This window comes from Acomys russatus, chromosome 4 (assembly GCF_903995435.1).
Source record: "Acomys russatus chromosome 4, mAcoRus1.1, whole genome shotgun sequence".
Classification (NCBI taxonomy): domain Eukaryota; kingdom Metazoa; phylum Chordata; class Mammalia; order Rodentia; family Muridae; genus Acomys; species Acomys russatus.
The window spans coordinates 67,868,257-67,893,059 of NC_067140.1; the positions used below are offsets into that span (position 1 = coordinate 67,868,257).

Sequence of the window (24,803 nt, forward strand, 5' to 3'; positions counted from 1 at the left end):
GGACAGCAGAGCCAAGACGCCCATAGACTTATCTGTGGGCACTCTATACCCGTCATACCAGCCAGCAGTGAAAATGCCAAATAAGGCGTCTCAGCCAGTAAAACAGATCACTTTGAACTGTGGGTGGGGTCAGGGTGGCAAGGAGGAAGAGTAGTTGAGGAACTCAATGACTTAGGACCTTCCCATTCCCTGTAAATCCCCTGCTCATAGCTATACACACCTTACACATGCTCACACCCGGGTACAGGGCAGCCAGGTCACTATTTTCACCAGGTCAATAGGCTCCTGGTTATCAAGGACAACAAACTCACACTGACCAGGCAAATATGACAAAATAAGGACACTGGTGGCCTCTTGGCCAGAGGAGGTCTCTGCAGGGCTCATGTTGAGGTCAAGTGAAAAGAGTAGGACATAGTGTTTAAGAAGCAGAAACCCCTGGACCTTGAAGCAGCTTATAGGAAAGAGAGCACTGGAAGGCAGAGGGGACTGAAAGCAGGACAACTATAGACTCCAAATGCCCACTCCAATGGCAGGACTGTGATTCCAAGTTCAGTGACCATGGCCAGCAATGGACACAAATAGGGTAAGGGACCAATAAGGAGACAAGCGAGACACCGTATTGGACACAATCACCACCCACAACAGAAGAGTGATATGCAACCTGTCTTAGCTCTGAGGTGCAGGAGGCCAATGTAGATATACAAACACGTATCTTCTTGTTACTCAGCAAGGAACTACAGATGCATGCCTCACTGTGGCCAGGCCACAGGGTGCAGCAAAGGCTATACTGTGGCCTGGGAGTCTTTGTCTGAACTCCGGCTGTGCTCACTCTTGCCAACGCCTTTCCATGTGTAGCCTGCAAAGGTTGGGCTGATAGGCAGGTAGCTGAAGCATCTGTATTTTTTAATAATGTTCATGCCAAAGGGCAAGTTGTAGGACTCCATGCCATCTAGAGACTTGTTTCCTTTGCTCACACCCTTCTTCCATTTCTTGATTCCTCTCTCCTCTGGGGTACCTGCTCCACACACACACACACAGAGAAAGGCAAAAAGAATACTTAGTTATTGATCCAGTTTCCTAAATGACTGTCTATCCATCTCACCACACACTCTTCAAAAATCTATTATGAAATTTTGTTAAAAACAAAAAACAACAAAAAACCCCCTACCTCTCTAAAATGCCAATGTAAAACATGCGATGCCTTCATCAAAAAGCCACTGGGTTCACCTAAGCTTTTACTGTTTTGCTCCAGTTTGATGTGGGGGATGGGAGGTGTACTGGTCTTGTTCTTGGGCTTGGAAGTTTAAGATTTCCCTTTAAAACAATTCACCACTACAATGTCTCATTCACTTGCTGGGAAACCCATGGCAAGCTCAACAGACAGTAGGACTGTGTTGGCTGTCCTTGAAGGTAGCATCTAACACAAGCATAGCAACCATCTCTAAGAGACTGTACAAGTGCCGAGCACCAGGCTCAGCAGGCTGAGAAGGGTGTGCCTACGCGCCACACACAGGACACTGTACTATCTCACAGCAGTCATTTGGATGATATGGCAGCTCAACCACTTTAGAAAAGTTTTTACCAGAGACAGCTTCCTACCCCAACCCCCAAGTCAAGGCCTCACTATGTTACCCGAGTTGGCCTCCTGGGCTTGAGGGATCCTCTTGTCTCAGCTACTGCTCACAGGCAAATGTCACTGAGTGCTATTTGTGGTTCTCACTTCTGAATGGCAAAGGGAGGGTGATGGAGCTCAAGCCCTGGGCTACACCGAGGCCTTGCTCCTCCCCCAGAGCTGCTTATGCATCTAGGAAGCTACCATACAGCACATACCTGGGATGGTGTTGTCCAAAATAAAAGCCACACAGCCCCCTACAAACATGGCAGTTGTGAGAAGAACGTTCAGCACTTGGTCAATTCCTGTTATACCTGGACATGGAACAGAACCACTGTTAAGGGTCATCACTGTAGCCAGGGCAGGTCTGTCCTTGACTCAGAAAGGGGCAGTGGACTGGACACCTCTGGAAGTCAACACAGGACTTGAACATATAAAACGCTCAGTTGTACACATGTACATACTCTTCCCAGTAACGATGCAAACTTCCAACAATTCTACGGTATTAACAAGGGAACACAGTAGAGGAACCAAATAAAGTGACATTAACACTGCAATAAACTATGGAGGTATTGAGGTGTGGTCTATAGACTTATAAAAGATTCAGAGTTAAAAATGGCTGTTGTGGAGCTTGGTAGATGGCTCCCCAGTTAAGAGCACTGGCTCCCAAGGACCGAGGTTCAGCTCCCAGCACCCACATGGTAGCCCACAAGCATCTCTAACTCCAGTTCCCAAGGATCCAATGTCTTCTCCTGACCTCCACAGTTACAGCACACATATGATGCAGACATACTCACAGACAAAACACCCATATTTCCAAAATAAAATTAAATATTTTAAATACATGACTGTTATAATGCTGCAAAAAAAAAAAAAAAAAAAAATTTACAAGGTGAGCCGTGCAGTGGTGGTGTATGCTTTTAATCCTAGTACTTGGGAGGCAGAGGCAGAGCTTGAGGCCAGCTTGGTCTACAGAGTCCAGTGTGAAGGAATGTCTTGAGTGGATATGACAACTGTCAATAAAGCGCTGTTTAGCCAATAAACTGGGCAGAAGGACAGGAAGTGGAAGATGGGACTTCCTGGAGAGGGGGCGGAGCCAAGTTTGACAGTTGAGAGGGAAAGGAAGACAGTTGACAGTAGATGGGGAAGGAGAGAGACATCTCCAAGGATCATAGTGGAAAGTACTTGGGATATATGTATGTTATGAGGCTTGGAGTAGTTTATGTTAGTTTATGAGTAGATTTGTATCAGTTTAGATTCTGCTCAGCCATAGTGCTTGCAGCTTTAAAGTATGTTTCAGTCTTCCTGTGTCAGTTATTGGCTTCTTAGGCCAAACCAATACAATTTACTGTAACCGATTAGCACCCAATGTATTTAGTGTTATCAACACCCTTAAAAAAAAAAAAAAAAAAAAAAAAGGATACTTGGTGAGAGGAATAGCTCCCAAAGAGAAAACCCAAATAATAAAATATGGACTTTGTTATATCTTGGTGGTTTAAAGATGAGAGACACAATAGCACAAAGTTTTTGGGCCTTGTTAAATGCTCTTTTAAATGATGCTGTGATACAAATGAGAGAGAAATCCTGCTACTGACTATGATGACTATTTTTATTTTAATCATTCTAGCTTCCTATAATTCTTCAAAACAAAAGGCTTTAGAGAAAAAAATTACAAAAATTTGCAGATTGGACTGAGGAAAATGCTAGGGTATTGGAGACAAAGCAAAATGAAAAATATGAAATTTGGAAACAAGCCTAAGAAGAAGAAAGGTTTGAAAGACTTATGACTAAGAATAATAGTACTGAGAGAGTGGAAAAGACTTCAGAGAAAAAAATTACAAAAATGTATAGATTGAACTGAGGAAAATACTAGGTATGGGATACAAAACAAAATAAAAAAAATATGAAATTTGGAAACAAACCTTACAAGATAAGTTAGAAAGACTTATAACTAATAATAATAATAATAATACTGAGATAGAAACTGAAGAAAAAAGGCCAGAACATACAACATAACATTGTAACAAGACTACAAGGCAGTTGTTATTTGTTAAAAAATGAAAAATTATTTTCCCAGTCTTTATAAGGGAACTACCAGGAGATGTGGAAAATCCACAAGGTTATCAGGGTTTTGATTGGCCACCTATAGAGGCACAAGAATTAAAAGGGTTTAAGGAGGCAACAACCAGTTGTGGTTTACACTCACTGTATGTTAAACAAATACTTAATAACTGGGCCACACAGAATCACGTAATTCCAAAAGATTGGAGAGATTTAATGACTGCCATGTTAGAGCCGGGTCCCCAATTACAATGGCTGGCATGGTGGAAAGATGAGGCCGCACTTATGGAGCAGTGCAACAGGACTAGAGGCATTGTTATTGTCAGGGATCAGTTACTAGGTGAAGGCCCATATTCTGAATTAGTAGTACAGTTGCATTTGATGATAACATCTTAGAACAATAGCCATGAATGCTTGGGACAAGGTTGAACAACAAGAACAAACGAAATAATTTACAATAATAACCCAAGGTTCAACTGAAACTTTCACTGACTTCTTACAGAGACTAACTAAATCTCTGAACAGAACCACAGCAGATCCAAATGCTAAAGAAATTCTACTTTCATCTCCAGCTTTTGAAAATGCTAATGCTGAATGTAAAAAGGCTATTAGACCCTTGAGGGCAAGTCTGCACCTCTTCATGAATGGATTAAAATTACTTCAGATATAGAAGTAAATACTCATGATTCAATTATAATTGGACAAAAAACTATAGGAGACATTAAAACACAAACTGCTCACTGCTATGACTGTAAAAATTGAAACACAATGAACAAGCCATTCCTAAAGATAAATTATTCTACAACGGTAATAATTCAGGGAAAAGATTTCCTGTAAAATGTAGAAGATGTGGAAAGAATGGTCATGTGGCTCATGAATGTAGGTCATCCAAGGATACCCAAGGAAATTCCCTTATTTCGGAAAACTGACTAAGGGGCTAAGTTCAAGGCCCAACAAAAAAGAACATGAGCCATTCATTTTCTAAAAGATTATTCTAAAAGACAACAAGAAAATTCAAAGTCTGATAAAACAAATAGGGCTACTGAAGACTTAGAAAACCCATTTAATGGAGATAAAAACGTCCCTAGAGATAAAAGATACTGAAGATACTAAAAAACAAATATTTTGGCAAACTACTATTAATAATAAGAGACCAAAGTTAAAATTACAATTAAATGACATTGAGATTAAGGGTTTACTAGATACTGACATAGACGTCACTATAATTTCCCAAGATTCCTGGCATCCAATTTGGCCACTTCAAAATGTATCTATACAGTTCCTAGGGATTGGAACATTATCTCAAATAAGACAAATTGTGAGATGACTTAAATGTACAGGGCCAGGAGGTCAAACAGGAAAACTAAGGCCATACATGGCTGATAGAGCCATAAACTTATGGGAAGAGATCTTTTACACCAATGGAAAACCCAAGGTAACATCCCTCCAATTTCAGAAACAAGCCAGAAAACAGGTGATAGGCCTGATTAAAAAATAATTCAAACTATGAAAAGGGATTATAAAATACAGTTACAGTCTGTCCAAGCTGTCCATAAATAAGATACAACAGGGGCCGACTCTTTTAAATTATACTGGGAAACCACTGTTGATAAAACACCTGCAGCCTTGCCACTAAAATGGTTGACTGACCAACCTACTTGGATTGAACAATGGCCTATGATGAAAGAAAAATTACAGGCACTAGAAAAGCTAGTCCAAGAACAACTGGAGGCTCAACGTATGGAAGAGTCCAACAGCCCTTGGAATTCTCCTGTATTTGTCATCAAAAAGAAATCTGGAAAATGAAGGATGTTAACAGATCTCAGAGCAATTAATAAAATTATTCAGCCAGTGGGAACTTTACAATCCAGAATCCCATTGCCTTCCTTGTTACTTAAGAAATGGCCTATTATAGTGATTGATCTAAAAGATTGCTTTTTCATGATTTCTTTACATAAACATGATAGAGAGAGATTTGCCTTCTCAATACCTACATTTAGTAGAAGCTGCCCAATAAAGAGGTATCACTGGAAAGTTTTACCAAAAGGAATGCTAAACAATCCTACCTTGTGTCAATATTTTATACAACAGCCATTGGAGATAATTTGCAAGAAATTTCCTCAATCCATAACTTACTATTATATGGATGATATTTTGTTGGCTGGTTCAGACACAAGTATATTAGAACAGGTTTTTGATGAAATAAATAGAACCTTGCCTTGCTGGGGATTACAGAAAAAATACAAAGGGGGGATTCTGCTGATTATCTAGGATTCAAAATAGGCCCACAGGAAATCAGACCACAGAAAGTACAGATCAGGAAAGGCCAATTAAGAACTCTTAATGATTTTCAAAAATTGCTGGGAGATATTAATTGGCTGTGGCCTACAACTAGTTTAACTACCCAAGAACTAAGTAATTTATTTCAAACCTTCTACTCATTCTCCCACAGAAATTCTTATGCAAAGGGAAGACTGTATCTTAGAATGGATATTTTTACCACAGAAAAATGAGACTTCGCCAGTTACCTGGAATAGATCCAGCTGAGAGGGTGGTACCTTTTATTAATGCTGAGATTGCCTCACTCGGGCCAACAGTGAACATTGGCAGAGGGCTTGGAGTGATTCTTTTTTTTTTTTTTTTTTTTTTTTTTTTTTTGAGAAATTAACAAGATACCCCAAAAGCAAGTGATTTCAATTCAGGACAATTAAGGCTACACAGAGAAACCCTGTATCAAAAAACCAAAACCAAAAAGAAAAAAATTACAAGGTAAATAATAAAATAATAACAATATTTGTGAGGGGGGATGACAAAACTTATTTTATAGTTCAAGCTGGCCAGGAACTCACTATGTTCCTAGGGCTAGTATCAAACTCATGGCACACTATGTCAGCCTCCTGAGTGCTGGGATTACTAATGAGCCACCAACCCTAGCTGTTCATGTCATTTTAAAAATGGTTTCCTTTTTGTATTGATGTCTGTTTTTTTTGAGACAGGGTCTTTCTATGTAGCCCTGGTTATCCTTAAATTAACTATGTAGAGTAGACTGGCCTCAATTTAGGCTGCTTGACTAGTTATTTTGAGCCAGGTATGGTAGTACATGCCTGTCACCCCAGAACTTAGGAGGTGAAGGATTAGGGTTTACGGTCAGCCTTGCCTACTAAATGAGTCCAATGCTAATCTGGACACATGAAAGCCTATGTAGGAAAAAGCTGAACAAACGGTTCTGAATTATTCAATTGTAAAAATCATGTATCAGTAACGACAGATATTTAAGAAGGTTCCTCCTTTGTTTATGCTGCATGGCAGCAGAGTTTTTATTAACATAAATAGGTATTCTTTATTTACAGATTTGTTTATTTTGTGTGTGTGCACCTGCCTTCATGTATGTTTGCACAATTTGCATGAAATCATAAGACAGCTTCAGATTTGAACTGGAGTTCAACAAGCTGTGAGCTTTCATATGGGTGCTGGGAGCTGGATGCAGGTCCTCTATACAAGCAGCAAGAGCTCACAACCAAGGCTGGATGGAGAGTTGGCTCAATGGTTAGCAACACCTGTTGCTCTTAAAGACGACCTAGGCTCAATTCCCAGAATGCACATGTAGCTCACAACTCTCTGTAACTCCAAGTCCCAGGTTATCCAGAGTCCTCATCTGACCTTCTCAGGCACAAGGCACACACACGGTGCACTACACAATGCAGGCAAAACACATAAAATGGTAAAATGTAAAAAAAAATTAGATATTTTAAAAAGGAGCTCATAACTAATGAGCCATCTTTCTAGATCCTACATAAGTATTCTCAAATTAAAAACAGAAAAACTAATTTCAAAGTCTGTGAAGTTGAGTTCTAAGGAATTATACAACCTAATACAGCATAAGTCTAGGAAATAAAAAGTTTTACAGGGCCAGTGGAGAGACCTGGGGCTGGTGAGATGCCAAGCCGTTGGGTAAAGTTGCCTATTGCTCTTGAAGAAGCAGGTCTGTAGAGCACCTACATGGTGCTTCACAGTCTTCTGCTTCTTTCGTTCCAGGGAGAGCTGATGCCCTCTTCTGGCACTGCATGATGAACACGTACATGCATGCATGCAGGAAAAACATTTGCATTCGTAAAACAAAAAAGTGAAAAAAAAATTCAAGCTGGGTGGTGGTGGTGCATGCCTTTAATACCAAAAAAGGGATGCAGAGGCGGTGCCCTCCCTCCATCACCCTTGAACTCCGTAAGTTCTAAGCCAGCCTGGTTTACACAGCGAGTTCCAGGATAGCCAGGGCTACACAGAGAAACCCTATCTTTAAAAAAAAAAAAAAACCAAAAACACAAAAAAGTGAAGTGAAACCTTAGCACCCATAGCAAATGCCCATCAACTTAAAGGTACCCCCAAGGCACATGCTCATGTGTGGGAGGCCCCAGTGGCTCCCAGAGAAATAATCAGAGTAAGATTCAGAAGGAAAGCATCACACACATGAGTTCCAAGGTCCCCTCCCACCGCAAGAGCTATCTGTGACTCTATGGCTGAAATCCCAACCACTCTACCCAAGATTCAAGACCTGTTTCTCATACCTGTGACCAGAGGGTTTTGTCTGAGGTAACTTGGAAGAACAAGCCCAAAGAAGATGGAAAATCCAAGCACAAACAGGTTCCGGGAAGAGTTCAAGTCAATGAACTGCAGGTTGGAGAGGCCGACAGCTGTGATCATCCCTGCAGAGAAAAGCATCAGAACAGCTGCACTGAGTTCACCGACAACACACTGACAGGCTGTCCTGGAGGCTGAGGATGGGTTCCCAGGTGGCCTTTCCCTGTGCCCCAGAAACCAACCTGGAGGCCAGTGCAGGGGCGGGAGGAGGTGGTTGGTTCAGGCTGGACTATGACACTGTATCTGACCCAAATAGCATCACACATAAGCATCACACTACAGTCTTTTCTTATTGTTGCTTGTGGAGACAGGGTTTCTCTGTGTAGCCTCAGCTGTCCTGGACTCCCTTTGTAGACCAGGCTGTCCTTGAACTCACAGAGATCCACCTGCCTCAGCCTCCCAGAGTGCTGGGATTACAGGCATGCACCACCATGCCTGGCTACACTACACTTTCTTTAAATCAAGTAGACAGACAGTGGTTAAGTTTACTTTTTTTTTTAACTTTATAGAAGTATTTTGATGGCATTTATGTCTGTGCACCAAGTGTGTCCCTGGTGCCCAAGGAGACTGAAAGTCAATGTCAGATGCTCTGGAACCGTGGGGAGGAAGGGACTGGGAATTGAACCCAGGTCCTCTTAGAACAGCGGTGTTCTAACTGCTGAGCCATCTCTCACTTTCTATCTAAGCATTTGATTAACACATGAGAAATCTGCTGCCTGTCCACACTGACAGTATCTGAAAGGCGCAGACCAAATCTGAAGTCCAATGTGAAAGTGGTCAGGTTGAAAGGGTTCATTTATAGGGGAAACATATCTGAGTTAAGTCAATTATAAATTCTCACTAGAGAAACTAGATTTCATCTTAACTTTCATATGTTTTTCTTAGTTATTACTTCTATCTTTAACATACATTCAGCTTGGACACTGATGCAAATCTTTATGCTTTTGAAGAGTCACCTTTCATAATTTAAAGTGGAAACTCAGAGTTTTTAGATCTTATTGACTAGATCATCAGGATCCCCACTAAGAATTAGCGAATTTGAGTCAGGCACTGTGGCGCACGCCTGTGATCCCAGCACTTGGGAGGCAGAGGCAGGTGGGTCTTGGTGAGTTTGAAGCCAGCCTGGTCTACAAAGTGATTCCAGGACAGCCAAGGTTACATAGAGAAATCTTGTCTCGAAAAACAAAACAAAACAAACAAACAAAACTAGCTAATGTGTCTTTTACACGTTTGACTGTTTTGGAGTTAAAATACTACTTTCATTCTGCATTTGTGTAGCTTAGTGCTGTGTTCAGAGCTAAGTGTTTCAGACAAGTATGTTTTGTGTGTGTTTTTACAGTCCAAGTTTTGAGTGCTGAGTTTCTATTGTACTGAATCCAGGGTATTCTGAAGCCTGAAGCATGAAAAGAAAGCCTGTGGGCACAGAGCAAAAACAACCAGGAGGATTTTTTAAAAAATCAGCCAATGTGAAGAACAGCAAGCAATGATAAACCTGCTACCAAGGAAGTGGACTCTCACCAAAGAGTGTGCAGAAGAGGGCTCCAAGCACGGGGTCCGGGAGGGATGCGAAGAGGGCACTGAACTTGCCAATCATGCCCAAGCCCAGCATGAGTGCTGCACCATACTGGATCACTCGGCGGCTGCCAACCTGTGGACACACCAGTTGCAGACACAGGCTTACCTGCCATTCTCCAACCCAGAGTCCCAGGGCCCCAGGCAAATGGGGCAGAACCTAGATTACTTTAAACTCGCAGTTAACAGAAACTAGCCCTCAACACCTAATTGCTAGAAACAACACAAGACCCCCCATTTCCTTGCTCCACATGCTCTCCACCACCTCAGTTCACTGTTCCAACTATGAACAGATGACCCCAATGACAAAGAGCTACAGATAAGACTCTGTTTATCCATGCCCTGCTTGTAGTTTCTTTTTTGAGTGTGGCCTTTCAGGCCCATTGGCTGACATGACATCCTGGGCTGGAGTCACGGCCATAACAACTATACATACTGTTCTTGCTCCTCTCCCACTTTTTTCATATGACCTTTCACCATACAATCCACCAGAAGTCCTTATGACTCCACTCCACCTCCACAATGTCAGACAAATAGCAGCCTACAATTTGTGGACGCACCTCCCCTCATGGTGTTTTGCCATAAAGGGTGGTAGAGGGAAGAGGCCCAAGAATGCAAAGCTCTGAGGCATGGCTGCTGGTCTGCTTGCCCACTGTACTCTGAAAGTATCTCTAACATAGCTGGTACTTGGAACATGCCAGAAAACTATGCTAAGCTGGTATCAAGAGATAAATTCTAACACCTTGCAAGCTACCTTTATGGACCAGGGCACACAGACCAAGGAGGTAATCTGCTGTGACCATGTTGAGAAAAGGTGATGGGACCAGGGCAGCCCATCCCCCCTCATGTCTATGGGACAAGTGGACCACATTTAGCTGAGACAGGGTTAGTAACTCATTTCTGGTAAGAAGATTAATTCAAAGTCCAAGGAATGCAGGAACTGGATACAAGCTGCAAAGTGCAGAGTTGCCAGAATATACAGACAGAGAGTTGGGGGGTGGGGGGTGGGGCCGGCAGACCATCCTCCTTTCACACCAAGCCTAGTTCAATTGTTCAGCCCTGCCTGTCTAGGAGATTGCTACAGTGGAAGTGTTTTCTGGCAGCCACTGAGCCATGTGCAAGGACGGGGCCTTGAAGTATGGTCAATGTGACTGGGTAAGTGTACACAGACAGCTACATGTGGCTCCTGACTGCCATGGTAGACAACATGAATCTAGACCTGACCTGAAGGCCTTAGGAATTGTGCTCTACTCATAAAGGTAGTCTGTCCAGTCATTCAGTGGGATGAGGGGCTAACAGTGCAGAGCTCATACCCCCTTGCTCCAAGCAGGGAGTCTTCCTTAGCTGGCCACAGGGCTAGGGTCACAGACAACTCTGCCCCAACCCCTATTCCCTGCTCTAAGGTAGACGTAGACTAGCGATTTGACAGCGAGTGCCCTGAAAGGATATAGCTTTTGCCTGGAGAAATAGCTCCAAAGGCTGGGAACAAAGGGATCCAGAGCAATGTAAATGAGCTCGTTCATTCATGCTGATGGGTTGAAGAGACAGCTTAGTGGTTAAGAGCTCACTAGAGCTCACAACTGCGTATAGCTCAGCACCAAAGGATCTGATGCTATTTTCTGACCTTGTGGGAACTGCACTTGTGCATACATTCTCCCCCCCCCCCCCCCCCCCGCAACTACAAATAAATAAATGATGCTGGGCTGCCCCTTCGGAAAAGCTGGTCCCATTCAAGAATCAACCATGCCCTGAGCCACTGTGGTCATCCTATAAAGGAGACTTGCTTCCTTCAGTGACTTTAGCTGTTCTGTGCTATCTGTAAGTATACAGGAAAGTGCTTGTTAAACAGGAGTCCTCTCAGAAAGTTTACAACCAGTCTTTTTGGAACTAGTTATTTGCCCAGAGGCTCAGGGTGGCTGGCTAACACATACTCTGGGTTCATCAGACCCTTCCTTTCGCTACCAGGCTGTATTTTGCAGGCAGCCCTGGACTCCAGCTATGGCCCAGAAGGAAGTACCCATAAACTCTGCCTTCATGGCATGTGCTGAGAGCAATAGGCAGCAGATGGAGCCATGGCACACAAGTTATGCTCACACCAGCCCTGCCTCTTAAGGGGAAGACTGACAAATCAGGTGTGCTTCTGGCATTGGACACTGTTCCTTCTCACTCAGATTTGTAATTAGGATGAATCAAACTTAGTACTGAGTTTCTTTTTATCTGGTTATAGAATCCTGCATGGAGCTGGGGGTCAAACAGGTCTAGAAGGCTTCCGGATTGGCTTCTCAGGTAAAGAGACCTATGACTCATGCAGCCCATAAAGAAAGGAGAACCAGTCTTAACAGTCTTTAGTTACACAACATCCAATGGCTTCCGGGCCTACTAGCACTCCTCAACATCCTGGCACGCAGCACGGTTTGGCTGAAGGCAACTGGGACATAAGTTTAATTGCGGGTAATAAAGCCAATAGGTCTAGAGCAGACTCGTTCATACAGAAGCTGGGTTTGGGGTGGAGCAGCTGTAGGTCATGTCAGTATACAGGCACAGATGGAGTGCTTAGGAGGGTCAGGCCGGTAGGACTCAGCTGCAAGCTCTACTTCACTGTGACTCCACAGATTTCACTGACAAGGGAGTCTGTCCTGTTATTTAATATGACAATGGCTTTCTGTGGTGGCAGACATCAGACATGTTGGATGAGAGATATCCAACATGCTCTGCTGAATTCCTAGAGCAGAGGCCTAGCACACAGACGCTTAATCAAAGTCTGGAAACTGCAGGAAGCCACAACCACATCACACGCCTCATCCCCAGGGGGTCAAGTGAGGAGGAGCCATCTCCTAACAGACACTCCAAGCTCATCCAAGAGAAAAAGGAGATGGGGAAGGAAGAGGATCATACTGGAAGGGTGATGGTCAGATGCATCAGTGAAATGGACAGATGATTAGCCATTTAATTAGGAAGCCATTTATTACCTTTGTAATTCCCAAAACTCCAATATTAGGACTGGAGGAGGTCGAGCCATTCCCAGTACCAAATATGCCATCGAGAACACAGGAAAGACCCTCCACGAAAATACCCCTAAGAGAAAAGAAATGGAGAAAGAGAAGTGGTCATTCAGGGGGAAGCACTGAAAGCAGCTCTCAGAGCGATGCCCCTTGTGGGGGCAGGGCTGCTAGTCAGTAAGCATGAAGAGTCTCAGGCCCCTTCTCTGACAACTGAGGACAACTCCCCGTGTGCTCAGCAACTCCAAGAGGGCTAGCTCCATACTGCCCATTGGACACAAGTACTCTAAAATAATTTCAAATGAAATCAAAGAACTACTAAATCTAAAAGAAGATTAGCTTTGAAGTAAAACACATTGATTCTTCGCTATTAAGATATTTTTATTAGGAAGACATGCTTTATAAGCTTGTAACTATTGAATCTTTTTTTTTTAGTTTAAAACAAATAGTCTCATCTTGTGTAATGACTGTGGAAAGCCTTACAGAATCCATGTACAAGTCATGCTAAGTCATGTTGACTCATGTTGGAGGGGCAGCAGCAGTGGAGGAGTGACCTGTGCTCCTTTCTCCGTGTCTTCCTCAGGATCAATTCCCTAATGACATCCAGAAGGTAAGTGTGTGCAAACCCCACAGCTTGATCCTGAAGTTTCCACCTCTCCCTGTTCTTGTCTGGTTCTGTGGATCATGACTGTGAACAGACTGCCCTGAAGGGCAACTGAAATCCATTCACAGACACACCTACAGTGGTTTCGGTTACTGTCTAATGCAAAAAGAAATCTTGCCATCCGTCTGACAATGGCAGCCAGGACTGAATGGGAGAAAAACAGAATTTCTTCAACTCAGAAATAATCCTGTAAACCATAAAGATGTTGTCTCACTACAATCAATCTACAATTGAGTTCTTGGGGTGGGAAATGGGGGTGGGGCGTGGAGAGGTACCTTTAGGAAGACAACAGAAAATTAAAGTAGTAGACACATATCAAAACCAGGCAAAGAATAAAGGCAATGTGTGGAATGTTTTGCTGAGCTTCATGTGTAAGACGGCTCTACACTAACAAGAGATGCATCCACCTTTCTGCTCAGTTGGAGGGACTGAGAGGAAGGAAAGGCAGGATGCTGCTCTGTGCCACAGATGAGACAACTGGGACACCAAGGAGTGAGTTGGACAGTTATGATTTGGCTGCTGCCATCAAGGCTCTCGGTGGGTCTTTGTGGGACATACCTGTTTATTGCATGGACAGGAGGTGGTGGGGCACAGGAGAGCCTGGCGCAGGCGTAGTAGTCACCAATGGACTCGATGATGCTGGCTACGACGGCACTGAGCATGCCGATGACACCGGCTGCAGAGACGGTGGGCATCCCCCACTGAACTGAGGAAGGAAGGCAGCCATGAGAGATGTGTTCACTAACCTCAAGGGACAGGTAAAGGTTGCAAGGACCGCAGGGAACTCTGCAAGCTCTCTACTGGATTCGGAAGCTCCTGGGAGCTGTTTGCTTTTCATTCTTAATTAGCACACTAGATGTCTGGGAAGGTTACTGAGTTGGGGCCTTGGCGAGGGTTGACCTCACCTTCATTTTAGAGAGCAGTTGCACCAGGTGTGGTGGCGCACACCTTTAGTCCCAGCACTCGGGAGGCAGAGGCAGGCGGCTCTCTGAGTTCAAGGACAGCCTGGTTTACAAAGAGTGTTTCAGGACAGCCAAGGCTGTTACACAGAGAAACTGTGTCTCAAAAAAACAAAAAAGAAGAAAGCAATTACTTGGCTGGAAGAGGTGGGTGATTCTCTTCCTCAAAGTCACGCTCCTAGCGGCCACTGAAGTATAGCTTAACACTGCCTGCTGCAGTAGAATAGAAACTTGTTTCGCTTTGTTGTTGTTGTTTTTGTTTGTTTTGGAAACAGTGTGTCTAGATAGCCTGGTATATACTGTACAGGCAAGTCCCCTGCCTCAGCTTCCCCAGAATGCAGGGATTACAGAGCTGGGATTACATTTCTGGCTTGGAATAGACATTTGTCCCAGAGATTCGTAACATAGCTGTAGAAACCATGGTACAAAATAGTGGCATCAAGTGAGAAGCCACAGCTGCTCTTGTCCAGCAGTCAAATACAGCATAATCCAACCTTGTCTGTTTGCTGTCAGAGTAAACTGTCAACAATGCTAGGAAAGGTTAACTTTTATTTTAGAAAACAAAAACTTCTTTATAATTTCATTTGAGTATCTGTATTTGCTTAATTCTTATTAAACATTTCCTTAAAAAAATGTATCTATCTTTATTACCAGTACACATGGACTCCCTGACAAAGTCACTTGCCCTTCTTTCTTGAACCATTAGGATTAATAACCCAGATGCCACTGTGGTAAAACTGGAAACAAAGTTCTGGGGCAGGAGTCAACCTCATGGCTCTGAGCATTCTGAGATGACCCGGGACAGTGTGATGGCTCAAGTTCAAATAAAGACAGGGTTTAGGAAGAGAGAGATGGCATTCAAAGTAGGAACACAGCTAGAACCAGAGGGCCGAAGTGCCCCTGCCTAGGAGCCACGTTGGTGGCCTGCACTTAATCTGAGGGTTAGTTCAAGGACCTTCTTTGGTGAGTTCCATTTGCGGTTTTAAAATAAGCTTTCTGCTGTTACAGTGTCCAGAGGGAAGATTCCTATTATATCCTGCCATTTCCAGCTGAACAGTCCTAACTGAAAAATATGAAATGTTCCAAAGTCTGGTATTTTCTGAAACTAACATGACATCACTAGTAGAAAATTCCAAACCTAACTTTCTGTGCTAAATTACGGTCAAGAGGCAGGTACATGGGGCTGGAGAGACGGCTCAGGTTAAGAGCACTGGGTTTGATTCCAAGCACCCACATGGCAGCTCACAGCCATTTATAACTCCAGTTCCAGAGGGTACAATATCTTCTGGCCCAGGAAGGAAAATAATGCACAGATATACTTGCAGACAAAAGATTCATATACATTAAAAATAAAATAAATGCAGCTGTGTGTCAGGTGGGCAGAACAGAGACGACCTTCATGCTTGCACCCACCCTCATTGTACTGAGTACGGTATATACACATCCAACCCAAAAACGTCTGAGTTTTAAGACACCCAGGGTCCCCATTATTTTGGGACCAGGAAATACTCAACCTGCACCATTTTCATGAAGTATGTTTTAAATTTTTCTCAGTCTCTATATTACTATTATTATTTTATTTTCTCTTTTACCTGAAGTCTTAAAGTTTGATTTCTAAATATCTTTTATATCAGCATTTAAATTTGAAATTTTTTAGGTTTCTAAAGATTTATTTTATTTTCTTAAAGATTTATTTATTTGTTTGTTTGTTTGTTTGTTTATTATGTGCACAGAATTCTGCCTGCATGTATGCCTAGACACCAGAAGAGGGCATCAGACCTCATTATAGATGGTTGTGAGCCACCATATGGTTGCTGGGAATTGAACTCAGGACCTCTGGAAGAGCAGCCAGTGCTCTTAACCTCTGAGCCATCTCTCCAGCCCTAAAGATTTATTTTTATTTTATGTATGCCAGTGTTTTATCTGCATGTATGATTATACACCATGCATGTGAGGTGCCCACAAGCTCCCAGAAGAAAGCATCAGATCCATTGCAACTACAGTTACAGATGGTTTGTGAAACACCAAGTGGGTACTGGGAAAAGAAACCAAGGCCTCTGGAAGAGTTCTTAATCACTGAGCCATCTCTCCAGCTCCTTCTGTACACGAACATACACACTTTTTTTTTTAAACTTCTGCCTTAAAGCCATTACCTTATCTCTTCTTCTAACTAGAACTTTCAGTTTGCTAATTAGTTTTGAGTTTGTTTGTGGTCTCAAATTCATAATCTTTTGCCTCAGCCTCCCAGTGCTGGTATTCTATAGCGACATGCTGTGTCTGGTTTAAGTATAACTTTTTCAGTGTGTTACAACAGATTTTCAAACTTGGCATTGCTGACATCTTGGACAGAGAGTCTGCATACTAACAGCTATATTATGTAGCTATCTGAATATTACCTAGAAAATCCTTCCCATATTGAAGGCGGGGAGCATGGCTGCCAATATTTGAAAATTTCTGCTCTAGATTGATCCAATTTGCTGGCAAGTGCACAGGACTGGAGGTGGCTTTCCACTCAGAGGAACCAAGTGAGAGTTCACTAGCTCTTGGCAGCTGAAGGCTTGTCCTGAGAGAACCCTAGGAGCTCAGTCACTCTTGTGATGATGCCTCGCAGCCTGTCTTTGAGTGATAACAACTCATGTATGGGTCTGTGACAGCCTCACGGGAACAGCTAGCTGCCTGCAGTTTCACTGGCTGTTGGCTGGGAAGTCATATGCATGGGCAGATCATATGGCTGTGCTGAGACTGCTTCTCTGCTGTCCTCCCATGATGCCTTATAAAGCGACCTTCAGTCTCACTTTATCTTGGATTATAGGTGTGTTTATGAACTGAGCACATTTTTCTAGAAACGGGATAGGTATACATAAGTACATACTGAGACGCCATGTGATGAGAATGTTATTTTAGAAGGCTAAGCCTGTTAAAGCTTTTGTAAAGGATCGAGAACAAAGGGAGAGCTGCCAACATCATCACCGCTCAGCATGCTTGGAGAAGACATGCTTGACTCAAACTTAACATTCTTGGCTTTTCTTACTTTTTAGGTTTTTCATCGTAAAATAAGACAGCTCAGTGGGGTAACTGGATCGATCTGTCTAAGCTCATGATTCAACTCTACGAGAACCCCAGGATGTCGAAAGAGCATTACCACCACTGTCATGTGAGTGTGTTTCAGGCTGGGATCTGGAGATGCTGCATGTGACTCAGGTGGTCTCCAGGTGGAGATCCATACTCTGCCCCTGAGTTACCCAACAAGGAAGCCTAAGCTCCATCTTCCGGCTGCCTGCAAGTATCAGTTTACCTCTGCAGCTGTGACCAAAGGAAACCAGTTACATAACCTCTGCCAGGCAGGGGCAGCCTGTAGCTAATCTCCAGCCCCTTCTCAGCAGTGGCCCTCAAATCCTTGCCATGACAGCTCACATTCTGGCCAGAGCACCTGCCCAGGACTTCAGTGCCTAATAGGGCTCAGGAGGCCAAGTAGTTAACCTGAGAGGGGAATTAGTCAGGAACCGTGTGGGTGACTGACCTCTGGGGACAAGAGCTTCGATTTCCACAGTCTAATTCCCTATCAAGCAAAGTGGCCATTACAGTGCTCAGGCTCCAGGGCTCAGAAGTCTCAGGGGTAAGGTGCTTGCCATGCAAAGCATGAGGACATGGCCAAAATCCCCAGAACCTAGAGAGCAGTGGAGATCTGTAACACCAGTGCCTCTCTAGAATGCCTGCAGCTCACAGCACAGCCAGCCTGGTGGCCAGCAACAAAAGACCCTATTTCTAACAGGGGGAAGGTGAGAGCCACGTGTGAGATTGTCTTCTGACCTGCAACCTGTGCCTTCACTCACATACATACACATAAACGATTAGAAAGAAAAAAATCCAAAAAGGCTTTTCATAATGTAGAACCTTTTGCCTACTTCCAACCCCTCTCAGTTGGGCCCTCCCTGATACTTACATGGGTATGGAACCTTGAACCATGGGGCTACCAGAAGCACACCCTTCCTGGCATCTGTGCGTGCATAGTAGCCATAGTCGGTGCTGTTGGAGGGGAAGACATCAGTCACCGTGAAGATGAAGCACAGCAGCCAGGACACGAGGATAGCCAGGATTATCTGGAGTGGTCAAGGGCAGAATCTTGGTTGGGTCATACATCCCTTCCTACTGTGTAACCATCACCCCAAGCCCACCATCATCAGCACCATGTACAACTGCTGCAGTGGAACTGCACTAAGAGGTTTATGCAGGTAAATTCACTTTACCCTTCCCAAGTTTAGCTAGGAAAAGAAGAATGGGTAATGTGCCTGCAGAGACCACACGTGGGGACATCTCAAAGTCACTGACAAGAGTCCTTCTGTCGCACTGCAGAATAATTGGATCTAATCTTGGAACTGGAACCTTATAGGCATCTAGCCTTTAAAGCTGTGCTGCCTGGTTAGTATGTCCCCCAGCGTCATCATCACAGGGATGTAGGAGGGACCCCCGATGGCCTTCCCTTAGCTGACATCTAACATGTGAACAAGGCATGTTGTGGTAGGGTTGAGGGTGGGGTGGCCAGCTACTCACGGGAAACATTTTGAAAAGTTGTAACTTGTATGCAGTCCATCCTTTCTTGGATTTGTAAATTGGGAGAGGAAATTTAACATTTCTGGCATATTGTGAGAAGAGTAACACTAGGAAAATCGTCCTGAGAAGAGAAAGAAAATTCACAAAATTAAAGGCTGTTATAGCTAAAGTTTTAACTGATCACACCTGTTCAGTTCATTCACCTACATTTGCGCTAGCCCTTCTCACTACAATTTGGAAATGCTAGGCAGCTAGCCTTTGATACTGACTACAGTATGCACACACACCAAAGGGGGTAAAGGACATGACCCAAATGCCACCAGGGATCAGTTTGACATTTTGAAATGAGTGGGGACTATTTTTTCCACACTTTCCTTTATTTTCTGATTTATTCATATTGAGTTAGATGAAAATAGTATTCAAAAAAAGTGCACAGTCCAGGCAGTGGTGATGAGGCACACCTTTAATCCCAACACTTGGGAGGCAGAGGCAGAGGAATCTCTGTGAGTCTGAGCCAGCCTGGTCTAAAGACTGAGTTCCAGGACAGCTGGGGCTGTTACATAGAGAAACTCGATCTTGAAAGACCAAAAATAAAGTTTTAGAAAGAAAGAAAGAAAGAAAGAAAGAAAGAAAGAAAGAAAGAAAGAAAGAAAGAAAAGTGCACAGCTTCTCCTGGGGCAGCTTGTGAGCATGCTCTTTCCACAGGCACTAAAGCCAGTCATGCAGGGTCTCGTGGGTAGACCGACTTGACCTGTAGCCTAAGCTTTAACTACGTCTCCTTCTACACCTGTCCTAGGAGCAAGACTGTCTGGGTTGACTAGAGAGCTTCCGCAGCAGGACTCTGACGCCAGGAGTGGGTGGCCAGTGGGAGGCCACTCTTCATCCTCCCAGGTGGACTGTATCATGAAGACAACATAGGAACAGAGGAAGGCACCTAGTCACCTAATAAGGTGTCTGGTCTGGAATGACTTTTTTCACTTGTCACCTAAGGTAAAGCTGACAGAAGAATATGTCCTCAAAGCTAAGCTTAATTACTCCAATTGCTGAGCTAGAATTACTAGCTAAGAGTTACTAATTCACTTCCTTGTTGCACTCTTAATGAGGTGCAGTGCAAAGCTTGGCTGACCATAGGCTGCCTGCAGGGGCGCTTGGATGAACTGGTAACCCATCAAAGTCTGGCAGCCTAGATCAAGGTTGAAAGGGCTCATGGAGCCTGTCATCTCAGTTCCTCTGGGACAGAGAAGTTTATTAAACAACAACAACAACAACAACAAAACCCAAAACCAACATGGCAACAGCGTATTAGAAACTACTTATTTATTCAAGATGAACACTCACTACAGCCATACCACCCTGAAGGTGCCGATCTCATCTGGGCTGCGTGTGGACGTATACAGCCACACCACCCTGAACATGTAGCTATAGTGTGGGCTGCATGTGGGAAATGGGGGAGGGGCATAGCATAACAGACTGGGAGAGTGGCCGTGCCACTCACTAAAAGGAGAAAGGCAAGAAGAGGGAACGGTTTGGGGTGTGTCCCATCTAAAAGCCGACATCCTGTGGAGCAGCACGTGACGAGGGATATGGGAGGATTAGCCAGAGTTTATAGGGTGGCTACAAGCTTCTGCGGATGCCTCTCACCTAGAAGATGCCTATGGATGCTTTGGGGCTCCTAAAAGGATTTCCCAGGGGAAAGCATGGGCCACTAGGAGTCCATTCTCGCCATTTGTATTTTGGAAGAATTTCACTGTTTCTGCTCTAAATCTCTCTGGTCTACAGTCAGCCCTCCACGTGTGCACACACTCTGCTCTTCTCAGCCTTGCAGAAGCAGGTCTGTAGGGTTCTTCGCTCTGACAGACGGCTTCTGGGTACTCTATTTTTTTCTCTGCTTTCATTAATGCCCCCCCCCCTTTGGTCACATGGTTCGAGAGAGAGGAGGCTGCACTACTTTTCACTTGTCATGCACATAAAGCTTATGAATTCTCCAGGACAACTCTGAGCACTTCCTGGTTAGTAATGGCAGTACTGTCACCTGCTAATTCATCAGCAACTGCTCTAATTTCTTTGATAACTAGGAGTTACTTATATAAATTTTTATGTTCTTAAAGCTTCAATGTATTTTCTCCCTAATATTTTTGTTATTGGTCTTAATTTTAATTTTGTTTGCTTGTTTGTTTGTTTGTTGTTTTTCAAGACAGGGTTTCTCTATGTAGCCTTGGCTGTCTTGGACTTGCTTTGTAGACCCGATGGCCTCGAATTCACACCAATCCGCCTGCTTCAGCCTCCCAAGTGCTGGGATTAAAGGCGTGTGCCACCACGCCTGGCGATTTAAAAAAATATTTTATTTAATCTTTAATTTATGTGCCTTGGTGCAGGGGTGCCCGCTCTTGGAGTTATAGACAGTTGTGAGCTGCCATGTGGGTGCTAAGAATTGAACCCGGGTCCTTTGGAAGAGCAGGCAGTGCTCTTAACCACTGAGCCATCTCTCCAGCCCTTTTGTTTTGTTTTGTTTTTGTTTTGAGACAGGGTCTCTCTGTGTAGCCTTGGCTGTCCTGGACTTGCTTTGTAGACCAGGCTGGCCTCAAACTCACCGCGATCTGCCTTCCTCTGCCTCCCGAGTGCTGGGGTTAAAGGTGTGCGCCACCACCGCCTGGCTCACCTGGCGAATTTTAATGTTTTATAAGCACAATGTCACCTTTCTAGTCCTTACTGTTTTTCACTGAAGAAAATCCCTTAACAGCATCTACACACACATGCGTGTATGGAAAGTGTTTTGACTGACCTTTGGTGAGGTGAGAAAATAATTAGAATTTATGGATATCTTCATATACCTTGTACAGCACAGAGGCAGGAAAGAGTATGAGCCGAGTTCTACCTAGACTACGTGGACTTTGAAAATAATCTTGGCCACTGATGAGCTGTGTGATTCTGACAAGTCACACTGCCTCCCTGTAGTTGTTTCTTCAGTTGTTAGATGTGCAGAACACTTGCCTCAACCTTCTATAGGAGCATTAAACAAAGCAGAGGCACAGTAAAATAAACAAACAAAAAAACAAATAAATGTTGTCTGTTACTATATATGGAATATTTCCCAAAACAAAACAAAACAAAATAAAAATATAGTTTGCTTTAATTTTTTTTTTTTTTTGCTTTAAAATTGTTATTACTTGGTAAAATTACAGACCTTTGGAAACATTTACCTATGATATAATCCTTACATCTGTTCTACATATGTAAAAAAAGAATGTGAATTCTCAGTCTTATAAGTTTGTTAAAGTCCCATCTGTCTTCATTAATATACAATATTGACGTGATCTTCAATGCACTTGTTCCATACAGAAAGAAAGACCAACCAACCCTGGCCAGGCAGGCATGTGAGAAACTGTGGCCTCACCATGTGAACACCCTGTTGAGATCAGGTGAGAGCCCAAAGGTCCCTCCACAACATCTCTCCACTGCCAGCCTCATCTAAACAATGTAGCTTCCCGCCACTGCTACCTTGCACGAGGCTCAGCATGACCACGGACCACCATGAGCAAATCTGACAGTTGCCCTCCCTCCTCCACAATCACGGCTGTCTGCCTACGAATAGTGTGGTTGCCACCACGCCTCCAGCGTGATCTACAATAATCACTGTACTAGCCCTCAAATAAATACAATTTAAAGTGCTAGAACATTCTTATCTCAGCAGAAGTTAGTGTGCCTGTTCCCAGCATCCCACAGGGCTGTCCTACCTCTGACTTGTCTCAGAACACTTACAGCATGGCGATGCCCCAGTGCTTCCCTGCTCTCTCTCCTGCTGCTTGGAATCCAGAGAGGCCAATGAGGGCCACAGTGGGTGTGATGGTCAGGGGTCCAATATACCTCAGCAGAGCCCCAGGCAGGCCAAGGAAGCCAATGACCACTTCTATCAGTGAGGACATGATGATAGCCCCCTGGATCTGAAACAGGGAAGGGCAGAGCTTGAGAGCCATGTCAAACACTCAGAGTTTCACTTGCAAGGCAACAAGTCATGTCATGGAACAGCATGCCAGCTGGGACAGTCCCCAGGGCCTACAAAGAAGGTTTCTGGGGAGGTGACTGAAGACTGGCTAACTAATAGGCCATCACTACTATAAGGTTAACTGCAGAAATGGGTCCTGAGGACAAACCTGCCTGCCTCCTCCTCTGCAAGGCGAGATGGACGGATCTGTCAGCTCTCGGACGAGCACATTTTCAATCCAGCCCTGCAGGACATTTCACTACAATTATCTTTAAAAGCCCCCGGAAGACATTCAAAAGACAAAGTTGTTGACAAAAATTCTACAGGAATGTCTTCAGCACATAAAATGACATTTGTACTAAGTCTAAAGAATTCATGGTGACACTCTGAATATATACGTAGTCATCAGCTGGTTTTCTGTACCTGAGGACAGCTTCTATCAGCTCTGCTCAAATGTACTTTTGCCCAAAAAATTATATTTAGTTCTTTCAACAAGCAGGTATGTGTAACTATTAACTTGCTTGTACTGAGATGCCCCTGTTACTAACGCTCACCTCTAGGTGTGTCCATCATGGCACTACCAGTACAATTAAATACTCAATGGATGGCCCATAATATGAGGATAGTATTAAGAGATGAGACCAAAATGGAGGAAGTGGACTCTGAGATGTGTCCTTGGAAACTATCCTTCCTGGTCCCATCTTGTACCACATGCCCTCTTCCTGGCTGCCATGAGCTGAACAACTGCTCCATGACCTCCCAACCAAGTCAGACAGAAAAGCCTTCCATACTGAGCTTTCTCCAGTCAAGCTGTTTTCAGCATTCCAACACAGCAACAAGACAGATGACAACATGTAGACTCAAAGCAGCCAACAACCCTCAGATGTCACACTCGGGGACACGGACACAAGCCTCAGACATCATATTGGAGGACACGGGCACAAGCCTCAGCTATCACCCTGGAGGACACGGGCACAAGCCTCAGCTGTCACACTGGAGGACATGGGCACAAGCCTCAGCTGTCACACTGGAGGACACGGGCACAAGCCTCAGCTGTCACCCTGGGGGAGACGAGCAAGCATGAAGCTCAACAGACAGTAGAAATAAGCAACTCCAGTAGTTAAAAATAAGAGGGACTCAGCAAAAGGAGCTGCAGTTTCGTGGACACAAATCGACATCAGAGATGCACAAGAAGTCACAAGGGGCCATTGTTCAACCTTTACCTCTTGGATCCGGGGGTGCCAGATGTGCTCCAACTGCTCTGCCGTTCCATTGGCAACTGTGATCTCTTGAAAACAAAAGGGAAAGAGTTTTTCTTGGAGTGAAACTATGTTTATAGCACAAAATTATTATAACCATTAATAATTTCTTATTGTTTTAAGTGTCAATTCCTAAAACTCAGCCTGTGACAGTAGGGCTTATGCTTGGAGACAGACGCCCAGTACTAAGTAAGCCAATGTACTCGTTGACAGAGCTTCTCAGTGTGGAAGGCTGACTGAAGTGGTGCCTACCAGCCAGGGCCAGCCTCACAGAAACCACTCTTTGCAAGCAGCTACCTGGAATGCCCAACAACGAGGCTACTTGGCTGAGGTTTTTAAAACCTAGATACGGCAGGGCCTTTCCCAGTTCCTAAGTCAAAAATCAATGGTCACAAAGTAACGCCTAGGAGCAGGGAAGGCAAGGAAATCAGGAAAGCTTGGCTCCTAGAAGCTCAAACTGTAAACTATTCTGAGAGTACAACGGGTCTGATTTTCTCATCTCCTTGAGT

At 43.9% G+C, this 24,803-nt stretch overlaps 1 protein-coding gene across 2 annotated transcripts in view; it reads right to left on the reverse strand.

Annotated features, from left to right (window-relative positions):
- Window positions 1-230: 230 nt before the first annotated feature.
- Window positions 231-24,803, reverse strand: part of Slc23a2 (solute carrier family 23 member 2) — a 96,066-nt gene continuing 71,493 nt past the window's right edge. For both annotated transcript variants that reach the window (XM_051144673.1, XM_051144671.1), the window contains exons 7-16: window positions 24,259-24,323; window positions 22,813-22,994; window positions 19,054-19,174; window positions 18,446-18,602; window positions 14,102-14,249; window positions 12,850-12,955; window positions 9,827-9,956; window positions 8,236-8,373; window positions 1,831-1,926; window positions 231-1,015 (exon numbers count right to left, since the gene is read on the reverse strand). In XM_051144673.1, coding sequence (XP_051000630.1) covers window positions 783-1,015; window positions 1,831-1,926; window positions 8,236-8,373; window positions 9,827-9,956; window positions 12,850-12,955; window positions 14,102-14,249; window positions 18,446-18,602; window positions 19,054-19,174; window positions 22,813-22,994; window positions 24,259-24,323 — 1,376 coding nt within the window. In that variant the 3' untranslated portion in view covers window positions 231-782. The remainder of the gene's footprint in view (window positions 1,016-1,830; window positions 1,927-8,235; window positions 8,374-9,826; window positions 9,957-12,849; window positions 12,956-14,101; window positions 14,250-18,445; window positions 18,603-19,053; window positions 19,175-22,812; window positions 22,995-24,258; window positions 24,324-24,803) is intronic.